Consider the following 11,463-nt stretch of genomic DNA (forward strand, 5'->3'; position numbering starts at 1 on the left):
TCACATGGAAAATGTATTTTAGAGATACCAGGTTTTTACAAAATGAAAAACTTGTGCCACATACACCATTGTTAATCCCTTTTGGAATCTTAAAATGTACTTGATTACACATATATTCTTACTTAGGTAAGTATTTTAATTAATGTATCATGTGACTTTATATACAATGTCAGATCACATAAATCTGGAATACAACTGCATATTCACAATGTGGTAAGACTGTAAATATCATCATGTTCTTAGCTTATAATTCTGTTTATTGAGATTCAGGGATGATGTGCCTCACATTGGTTTTCACATTGTTAATTTTGAAGTTTGTTATTTTTGAGGTAAGGGCTGTGATTTTTGCTATTAACACTCAGTAAAACTCATAAACTTGAACAATGTGATATATTTGGCCTTTGGTAGCAGATAGAAGTTTTGAATTTCATTGTTTCTTACCAGCTATCATGGTAGCCCAGACAACATATAAAACTATGCATCAGGCTCTCCACTTTTTAAAATGGAGATACCCATCTTCAATGAAAGATTTATAAAAGTGCTAATCATGTCCTAGATGCCTAGTAAATGTTTTCTTCTGCTGTGTATACTTCTGTGCTTGGGTAGGGGTAGTCATGGCCATTTTTTTATGTACATTGTAAGTAGCGTTTTACAAAGCATTAAAGCTTTCTCAAATGTTTCATTTTTTTCTCATCACTGTGTGAGCTGTGGATGGCATTACCCTTCATAAAAAGGATATACAGGCATCATAGTTGAGAAGTTCCTGAGGTAGAATTCAACCAAACTCTTCTGGATATTTTTTATATAAGGACTATTTTAAATAAGTGACATTTTAATTTTTACTGTAGTTGCATTAGTTTGCTTGGGCTGTTAAAACACCACTGAGTGGCTTAAACAACAGAAATTTATTTTCTCAGGTGTCAGCAGATTCACTTTCTGATAAGATCTTTCTCTTCCTGGCTTGCAGATGGCTAACTTCTCCATGTGTCCTCACATGGACTTTACTCTGAGCTCTCTGGGTTTCTCTTCCTCTTACAAGGACACTAATCTAATTGGATGAGGGCCTCATCCTTATGACCTCATTTAACCTTCATTATCTCCTTAAAAGTCCCTGTCTCTGAATGGTCATATTGTAGGATTAGAGCTTTAATTTATGACTTTTGGGAGAAAACAGTTCAATGCATAACAGTACTTAACATTTGTAAATCTTTTACTCCTGCTTTTTGTAAGATCTTTTTAATAAAGCTTTGACATGATTTATAGTTTTTAAACTATATTTAATAGTAAATAATTTATTTCTCATTGCTAGATTTTGCTTTTTTGAAGTAGATGACCATAAAAATATGTACTCACACCATTAATGCCTTTAATATTGAAAAAAATTAGAATTTTTAAAATTTAATATGCTTTATTTCTGGGTACTGTTCTCCTTTTGGTTTTCATAGGACTCCATTTGGAAATACTCATTGCTTCATGATATAGGTAGATTTTTTTTTTTTTATGCTTAGGAAGTAGTATGGGGGAAAAACAGAGAATTAAGAGATAGTAGTGTTTAAATGTGAAGGAGATTGTTGCACGCCTTAGAGGCCATGTTATCATTTGAGACCACAGTTTTAAAATTTGCAAACATGAAGATTTTTTTTAATAAACATTCTGCCATGCCTATTTCAGTGTTTTTCTTAAATTGGATGTCTTAAGAATAATTTGTGTATGTTATCCTTAAATGAACTTTAACAGAATTTTAACAAAATACCGAAGTAGTAGTTCCTTCATATTAAACTGTTTTTTTATTATATAGCTCCCATCTCAAAAGTAAACTAACTTAGTTCTTCGTAACAGACCTTTATCTACTAAATTACATCTATCAAAGTGTTCTGTAAAATGAATGGAAATCCTATAACTGTTAGGATACTTGAGTAGTTTTTAAGTATGTGTATATAAATTGGCTTTCACAGTGGAACTACCATGAATAATGAAGAACTGTCAGTCACACTTTGAGGTCTTGCTGGTCTCACAAGAGATTTCAAGAGATCTCTCCCTCTGCCCCCCCCAAGGAGGGAAATAGCAAATGGTATGGAGTATAATGGGGAAACAATAAATTTAAAAATTATGATAGAATCTAAGTCTCTATGCACCAGGAATAACAACGACAAATGTAAAGGAGTAAATGCATCAGTGAAAAGACAGTTGATTAGATTTGAGTTTTTAAGTTCGTTATAAGAAAACATATAAAGCACAAGGATGTGGAAAGGTTGAAAGTAAAAGGGATATAAAAAAGATAAATCACCAGGAAGATAAAACCGTTTTATGTGTGTGTACCCCTAATGAAATAGCCTCAAAATACGTAAATCATAAATTAATAGAACTAAAGGGAGACTTGAGGAAATCTTCTCTTATAGGGAGAGATTTCAACACACCTTTCTGAATTATGTCAGGCAGACAAAAAATACCAACAAAGATACAAATGGTATGACACAATTACCTTAACAGAATTACACACATCTATACATAGAGACAGTGGTTCCTACCTTCATGTACTTTGCAGTCAGAAGGAGGATTTAGATAATTAAATTGTGATGAATTATGTATAGATGTATAGAATTACGCATTTAACACACTGTTTAAGTACGTGTGGGAACATTTATGAAAGCAGGCTTCAATAAAATTAAGAGTAAGTATCCTATAGACCCTATTCTCTGACTGTTGCACAATTTAGAGTTAATAACAAAAAGATATATTTAGAATTTTCCAATCTCTCATGGACCAAGCAAGTTACTTTAATAATTTAGATTACTTAAAACTAAAATGATAATGAAAGTACTATACGAAGTAGATATGTGTAATACAGTGAAAGTGGTGTTTTGACAGGAGGTTAACTTTATGAATGTTGGTATAAACCCAAGGAAAGGAGATGATAATAATAAAGACTAGAAATCATTGAAACAAAGCTAGAAGCTGGGTCTTTGAACAAATAATAAAATAGACAAATGGATGTTGAGATTCATTTTTTTAAAAATGAGAGGCAACACAAATAATACTTTGAATTATAAAGGGGATAATTGTTGATAGCTCCAGTTTCACATTTTATAAACTCCTCCTGTATAAAAATCTATAATTTTTTTTTTTTTTTTTTTTTTACCATCTTTTGACTTGCTGTTACTCGGTATCTTCTACAGATATGAAGGGAAAAGTAAAAAATTATATGTAACCAAAAGTGCCATTTCCACTGTGCAGCATTGGCCTTTTCCATCATTGATTGCTTTGCCTATTTATACCATGTTTCTTATAACTGATTTCAAGATAGAGTCCTGTTACTTAAACTTGATTGATCTTAAGTAATTCAAACAATCTCTTTTTGTTTAATCATTGTGTGCCTCAGTTTTTGACAAGCTTTTTTTTTTTAAATACTTAAAAACCATGAAGACCCCTCATCTTCAGCCCTCATCCTCTTGAGATTACTTCAGATTCTTTTGTCAAGTCAGCTGACTAGAACTAGAACTCTCATTACCTGACTACTTCCAGAGTTAGCTCTTTGATTATTTTGCTTTATTTTAATCCCATTTCTCTATCATCCATCTCCTCTTGGTATAGCTACTATGCTTAGGACTTTTTATTGTTTTCTTATTTCCGCCCTTCGGTATATCAAAACTCAGCTGTTTGTGCAGTCTTCTCATAACTTTTCAAAACTGAACTAAGGTAGTTTTCTTTATAACAGCCTTCATCTGCTTCTTTATACCACTTTATTCCCCACATTCCTTCCTTATAACACATTTGTATGAACTAGTAGTACTTTATCATAAGCAATAGAATGATAGAACTTTAAAAATGTTTTGTAATTCAAGTAAGTTTTATTATAAAGGTGTATGTACCGTCTCTGAATAATTGAATTGATTTTATAAGTGAAAATTTAGAAGTACATGTGAAATGCAGTGGAACTAGTGAGAATTCAGGACTAAGATGATTTTTTTGTTAGTCTCCATTGAAAATCTAAGAAAAAAACATTACAACATTACAAATACGTAACACTACGGTAAAAACAGTCGGGAAGAGTAAACTTGTTTTTAAAGATTAAGGAAGCTTTAAGTGAAAAAAGAACATAGTTTTGCTTCTTTTCTGAATGGTACCTTAACACTTCCATAGCATTTTCTTTTTCAGACCTGTTTTATATTTAACTGGTTTATATTCTATACAAGTACGTATGACAAGATGCACGGAATTAGTAAATTGTGCATCTCCGATGTCAGACTGTGTACTGCAGTATATTAATCAAATTAAAAACATTTTGAGAGTAAGGATTTTGTTGTTTCCCTGCTCTTCCATATTGCCTTTATGTCTCTGCTGTTAATACTCTAATACTTTAAGTAGTCAAATCAGACCTTCAGTTTAAAGTATATATGACTTATGAAATGGTCTTAAGTTGTGACTAATGAGTAAAACAAAACATAGAGGGGCGCCTGGGTGGCTCAGTCGGTTAAGCGGCTGCCTTCGGCGCAGGTCATGATCCCAGGGTCCGGGATCGAGCCCCGCATCTGGCTCCCTGCTCGGCAGAGAGCCTGCTTCTCCCTCTCCCACTGTCTGCCGCTCTGCCTGCTTGTGCTCTCTCTCTCTGTCTGTTAAATAGATAAATAAAAATCTTTAAAAAAAAAAAAAAAAAAAAAAACGTAGAGAACTCTTCTGTAATCTCAGATCGGTTCATTTAGCTTAAAGATAACTGCTACCTCAAGAAATAATGTTCTGTGTTTAAGCACTGTGCTTTGTGCTGGGATAGAGACAGTGGTTCCTACCTTCATGTACTTTGCAGTCGGAAGGAGGATTTGGATAATTAAAATAAATTGTGATGAATTTAAAAAGAAGTAAAGGATGAATATTTAATGAGGTTCTGAGCCTTTCCAGAGAAGAACGATGATGAGAAAGGCTAGGAGGAATAATGAATGAGTTGGGAAATTGTTACAGATAGAACAGCATGCACACAGGGCTAAAGGTAAGAAAAACTAGCATGTCAAGGGGATAGGTTTTGTATAGCTGGAGCTTAAAGTGCAAGGAAGTACGGTACTAAAAAACCGTAACTTACATGAGGGGTAGGATGGTTCTTGTCTTACACTTGATTATCAGCACTAACAAAGTAGTTGGTATTGTACATCATCAAGAAATATTTTCAAAGAGGCTGGGGAGATTTCATTCCTTAATATGGCTTGTACCTTTCCTAGTCTGACCTTAAGATTTTAGGCAGGTAATGACATCAGATTTGCAATTTACAGAGTTCATCCAGGTGCTATGTGTAATAGAATGGGTTGGAGAAAAGTAGAAAAAATCCAGCAGGAAGATAAATTAAGAGACTGAGTTACGCAGATCAAAACATTGTGACAGTGAAAAGGGGAGAATGGAGAGATGAATTGAGGAATAATTAGGAAGAAGAGTATTCTAGGACTTGGCAGTTAGGTTGTGGGGCAGAAGGGAGAAAAAGTTACAGATGAGTACTAGTTTCTTGCTGCAACTAAGTGTATGACTTAGCAGGATTGGCAAGGAAGAGATTCATAATCAGGATTTTCATCCTATGAAAGAAACTGGCTTTTTTGCCAGAATGCTTGTCTAGTGCAATTAAATTTAAATAATCTTATCACCAGTGGCTGTTGTAAACTTATGATTTATTTAAAAATCATAGAATTCAGTTATTTCTGCTATTCTAAAAGAAGAATTCTTTTTGCCTTGGACTTGTTAATATTCTTAATAGGCATTTTTTCTTTTTACAGCCATGAATCATCTTAATGGACAGAAAATGTATGGCAAAATTATTCGTGTTACTCTTTCTAAACATCAGACTGTACAACTACCTCGAGAGGGACTTGATGATCAAGGGCTAACAAAGGATTTTGGTAATTCCCCATTGCATCGTTTTAAGAAACCTGGATCCAAAAATTTTCAGAACATTTTTCCTCCTTCTGCAACCCTTCACCTATCCAATATCCCGTAAGTATGAAAGTTGGAGTTTAAGGCTATACATGTTAAGAATAAAACCTAAAATTTATTATTAATCTTTACTTTTTTTTCCATCCAATTTTCCTAGTCCTTCAGTAGCAGAAGAGGATCTACGAACACTGTTTGCTAACACTGGGGGCACTGTGAAAGCATTTAAGTTTTTTCAGTAAGCAAGCTTTCTTGTTTTTAAATTAGTGACTTCATAGAAGTTAAGAGTTGTCTTCATAGTTTTTATCCTTTTTGTTTATGGGTAAAAATTCAAGTATTTAAGCCCTTCCTAATTTTTATGAAGTATCTAATTTCATAATTTTGTTTCAGAAGAGATCACAAAATGGCTCTTCTTCAGATGGCAACAGTGGAAGAAGCTATCCAGGCCTTGATTGATCTTCATAATTACAACCTTGGTGAAAACCATCATCTGAGAGTGTCTTTCTCCAAGTCAACGATTTAAAAAGGGGGAGGTGAAGATTGAGGGTGTATCACATTGTTTGGTGTCATCACCTATTGACTGTTCAGAAAAGTGGGGACCAGAGTTTGATTTTTTTTGTTGTTTCTTTTTTTTTTTCATGCTGTTACCATTCCTTGGTTATAAAATGAAATGGCATACATAAAGGCAGAGTTGTTAACTGCTGTATTTCATCTGTTCTATAGGGAGGCCATTTTTATTGTATGTTTATCATTTTAGTTTAATTATACTTTCCTTTTTCAACTTAGTTGACATACGTGCCTTAAAAAGGAAAACTAGTGTTGCTATTGTGCATTTACTAGGAAAAAGGAATTGGTTGTCTAGGGCACATTGTTATATGGGAATTCAATATGTTTAGGCAGGGGTGTGTAAAAAGGTTAAGTTTTTGTTTCTCCTGCTTGGAACTTATTTAGAATTATTGGCTTGTCACATTTCTTTCTATTTAATCAAATAAGATACATGATACTGAAAGAATTAAAGCAGCATTTTTTAGTTTTTACTACCTTAGGCTTTCTTGCTTTAAAAAAACATTGGCCTTTTGTATCTCACAATTCTGGTCTAGATTCAGTTATGAATGTAGGCATTAGTTAAAATTAACAAGATGCAGAGTATTAATTTCTTAAGACAACAAAGTGATTTCTGTAAGTTTGAGCCCTATGTGGAAAGCATTGTGGAATCTTAACCTTTTTGTACACACTCTTGTGGGACGTATCATATAAATGTCAGCACTAAGTAATGTCTTGTTTGTGGCTGAATATTTTTCGTAGATGTTTTTGAAGTTGACATGACTTACGTGCATTTAAATATATATTGCCATCCTTAGTTTGTAATTAAGATTTGGAATATGGTTGTGGATTTCTGAGCATGTGCAGACTGGTCTAGCTAGTTCAGGAACTGGTGCATGTATTTTTCAAGGATAAAGAAAGTGTACTGCGAAAATTTGCAGGAAGATTAATTTTGTGGCAGTTTTCTAAAACTGACAACCAGGTGGGACCAAAGTTTATGTGCCTTTAGTCTTAATTTACCTTGCATTGTAATATTCAGTTTTAATAAATCTTCAAAATATTTTGTATTTAGGAATAGATCTGACTTTAATAAAAACATGGCTCAGAATCTACAGGTCAAATTAATTTGAACAGTTCTTGTCAATCTGAATTGTTGATTCTGTTTAAATGACCAATACTTTTTGAAATTGATGTACTTAGTTTCAAGATTCATAGATTCTGTTATCTATGTAGACAGAATGGTCATGTATATTTTCTATTAGTTGAGTTTTTACATCTTTAGAAATGTAAAATTCAGTATAGTTTGAAAGTGGCACAATTAAAAATTAATTTTCTAACAAAGTTGGGAGGTTTGATGGTTGTTTAATTTCCTTTTGTGTGTACTCTGCTTACCTCTGTAGCATGCTCAATAAACACTTCTGTAGCTCTGTATTCACCTTTTCTGTCTTTCTCTGCTGCCTTTTCTCTCTCCTCTTCTTTGTTTTTCACTCCACTGTGCTTCTGAATTCATGTTTATTCTCTGCCAGGGTGGGAAAGGAGTAATAATAAATATTACAATTCTATGGCTTTATACCATAAATAAATCTAGATGCTGTGAAAATATACCAGCTGTTTTTTTTTTTTTCCCCTTAATTTAAAAGACAGTAACTGCTTTTCAGGAGGACACATATTAAACATTTCCCACCCTGTTATAATCTACTGCTTTAAAGACATAACTTTTATTGTATCTTGTTAATTCTTTCTATCTCTTTTGTTGTTGTTTTTTTTTTTTTTTTAGTAGATTTATGCACTAATAGATCTTTTGGATTTGCCATGCTCTCTTGCTGCAGTTTCATCTTTCATCTTTTGTGTCTGCTAAAGATTTCCTACTAATCTTAGATTACCTTGTGAGTTTTAACAAAGAGTACTAGATGTTATTGGGAAGAAACAAACAGTAACATTTGGTCTGTTTTTGCCATGGGTGGGAAGATAATACATTCAGGTATTTTAAAACTTAAGGGTAATTTGTGATGTTACAACTTTTTTTTTTTTTTTAAGAGTTCAGTTAGGGTGCTATTTGTGTTACTCATAATATTTTTGGTCACTTTTTAAAAATGTATTGGTGTCAGGTAACTTTAGAGTTAATACATATTCTATAGGTTTGTTTTGTTATGAAATAACTAAGAATTATGCAAAACTCATACATTAGGAGAATAAAAAACAAATAACTTTAAATGTGCCATATTAATACAATTCAGTTGCCTCCAAGAAAGAAGAATGTAGTAAATAAAACAATTGCTTACATTTGAGTCAGCAACATTGGGGTTCTTTGGAAGATAGGTGATCTCATATTTTTTCTTCTTAAAATGGGATTGTACTAGAGAAGCACTCAAAGCAATAGCAGATGTGCCTAAAGTATGTAAAAACCAATACCATGGCTAGTGAATAGGAATTGAACAAAATTTGTTCTAAGTGAATTTTTTTCTCAGTATTGGGTGGTGGTTGAAACACCTGAAAATAGGTACTTAGCCACCTTTCAAGTTATTCTTTGTGGCTGGCTTTGGGTCAGAAAAAGAAAGGAAGGTCCTGAAATGTGCATGGGAACTGGATTGCTTCAGTCGCTGAGCTGGGGAAAGTTCACAATACCTCTGATGGAGGATAACCAGACACCAAAGTTCTTCCTGCCCAGGGAGTGGCAGATTCTTCAGTCTCTTAGAGTACACTGTGATACACAGCCTGCCTTCCAAAGCACCAAGTCAGTGAAGTAATTTTGACATTGTAGAATATTTAAAATTTGGTACCTTAACCCAGTCCTTGTCATATGTAAGTTGCTGAAGTGCTAGGTGAAAATACTGTCAGCATTGTCATCATTATTGCCACTATATGCCTCAGTCTTTTACAGTGAACTAGTGAACAGTGAAGTGTTCTTATAACTTAGCTGCTTGTTAATAGAAGCCTTACCTTGAATACTTAGTTGTTTGTTTTTATGACTGCACTAGAAAACCTGTTTTTTGGCATTAAGATTTATTTGGAAATGGGTTTCAAAGCACCTACTTAAGGAATGGATTCATATGTATTTATATTGAATGTTATATTTAACTTGAGAAATGTCATAAATAACATTAGAAATGTCATTTGGAAGCTCCTAAGAATACCTTGGCTTAACCAGGAAGGGTAACAAATCATTCTCTTCATTACGTTAGGAATATATTAACTCAGACTTTTGAGGCATTTTAAGATTTAAGGTGATTCTAATCAAATTACAATAAACTTATTTTGTTCCTGTAGTTCTATATGGATCACCATATAGTTTCTAGGCAAAGGACAAGTCATGTTTCTAAGCCTCAGTAGCCTTCATCTATAAAATGGAGGCAATAAATTCTGCTCTGCCCACCTCACAGAATTATTGTGAAGCTCAAACAGAATAAATGCAGAAATGCTGTGTGGTAAACTATGTAGGAGAAAATGTAACAGTGTCAAAGTTCTAGGACTGCCAGATTAGCCTGTAGTAAACTTATCCACAATAAATCTTACCCTACTGCCTTTTTTTTGCTACAAGGTAGTATTTTTTAATGGTCTAAATTTTTTTTTTAAGTGTCAGTCCAGTAAAGCAAAAAGATGGAGAATGAGGGTACGTAGGTTTCTATTGTAGCTGTTTCTAGAAAATCTTAATTTTAAGCAACAGTATTAGAATTTGTGTACTAATTATCAAAAATCTTAATTTATTATTTTTTATTCTAAAATACACTTCATTTACATTTTTTTTTTCACTTTAGGTTTTGCAAATTAAAGTATTACACATGCTGAAATGTCAGTTTATTCACATTAAGGACAAAAAGAATTGTTCAGATACGCAGAAGAATACAGAGAAAATCGAATGAACACCTATGCACTTAGCACTTGATTCTTTCACACGTAACACTTTCCATACTTTGTGTATAATTTTAATATATGACTTAAAAGAAAATTTACAGATTGAATTGGCATCCCTATGTACTTCTTGATCTAATCCCTACACCATCCCTTCCCCGGAGGTAATCATTATTTGAATTGAGTGTTTTGTTTTAATTCAGTGGTTGCTCTTGTTCTGTATTCTATAGCCTAAATTTTCTCTGCACATATACTCTAATATTCATGATGTTTGGATGGTATATTTTGTTGTCCCAACACACACTTATTTATTTTTTTTTAAAGATTTATTTATTTGAGAGAGGGAGAATGAGAGAGAGTACATGAGAGGGGGGAGGGTCAGAGGGAGAAGCAGACCCCCAGCTGAGCAGGGAGCCCGATGTGGGACTCGATCCCAGGACTCCAGGATCATGACCTGAGCCGAAGGCAGTTGCTTAAGCAACTGAGCCACCCAGGCGCCCACAAACTTATATTTTAAGATTGAGATATTTGGACATCCATACGCCCCTCATCAAATCTCATGACATTTTAAGGCTTTTAAATCAGTTTTTTAAAAATAAATATTGAATAAGTTGTTGGAGTATTAAGTTTCTCCTAATGTAAAGATGTAAAAAGTAAGCAAGGAACTGTTGACAGTCTCTTAAAAGCTGAAATTATGTGTAAGATTCTTAAATACAAATATATCCTTTCTAGCTACCCATAAAATCCACCCTTGTGACTTCCCTCCCTCCCCATTTCAATGGAAAGGTGCTTGGCATGTTGTTTTCATCCCTTTAATTGATGTTAGTGTTGTATAGGATTTTTTAGTGAAGACATGTTACTTTTTATTATGAAACATTTCAAACATACAAACAATAGAAGATTATAACCCCCATCATTCGAATTCATTTACCAACTTTTCTTGTTCCTTTACCCACTTTTAACCTCCCATATTAACACAAATCCCATATATATTTCATCATCAGACTTCCTGGTATATTTTCCTTGCATTCCTCGTCATAGTCACTATTCTCTAATAATGTCTGGGCTAGCCTCACTTGTCAGCATTACAATTTCTTCAGATCCTAGAAGCTTGCTACTAAAAATGCAGCCCCCAGATCAGCAGCAATTAGTATCACCTGGGAGCTT

General features: G+C 33.5%; 1 protein-coding gene across 1 annotated transcript in view; it reads left to right on the top strand.

Moving 5' to 3' along the window:
* The window catches only part of PTBP2 (polypyrimidine tract binding protein 2), a 95,092-nt gene extending 87,261 nt beyond the window's left edge, over positions 1 to 7,831 (top strand). Inside the window, exons 12-14 of the mRNA XM_021689948.2 lie at positions 5,751 to 5,967; positions 6,065 to 6,142; positions 6,295 to 7,831. Of these exons, the coding sequence (XP_021545623.2) occupies positions 5,751 to 5,967; positions 6,065 to 6,142; positions 6,295 to 6,427 (428 nt within the window). The 3' untranslated portion in view covers positions 6,428 to 7,831. The remainder of the gene's footprint in view (positions 1 to 5,750; positions 5,968 to 6,064; positions 6,143 to 6,294) is intronic.
* The last annotated feature ends 3,632 nt before the right edge of the window (positions 7,832 to 11,463 follow it).

This window comes from Neomonachus schauinslandi, chromosome 4, assembly GCF_002201575.2.
Source record: "Neomonachus schauinslandi chromosome 4, ASM220157v2, whole genome shotgun sequence".
Taxonomy (NCBI): domain Eukaryota; kingdom Metazoa; phylum Chordata; class Mammalia; order Carnivora; family Phocidae; genus Neomonachus; species Neomonachus schauinslandi.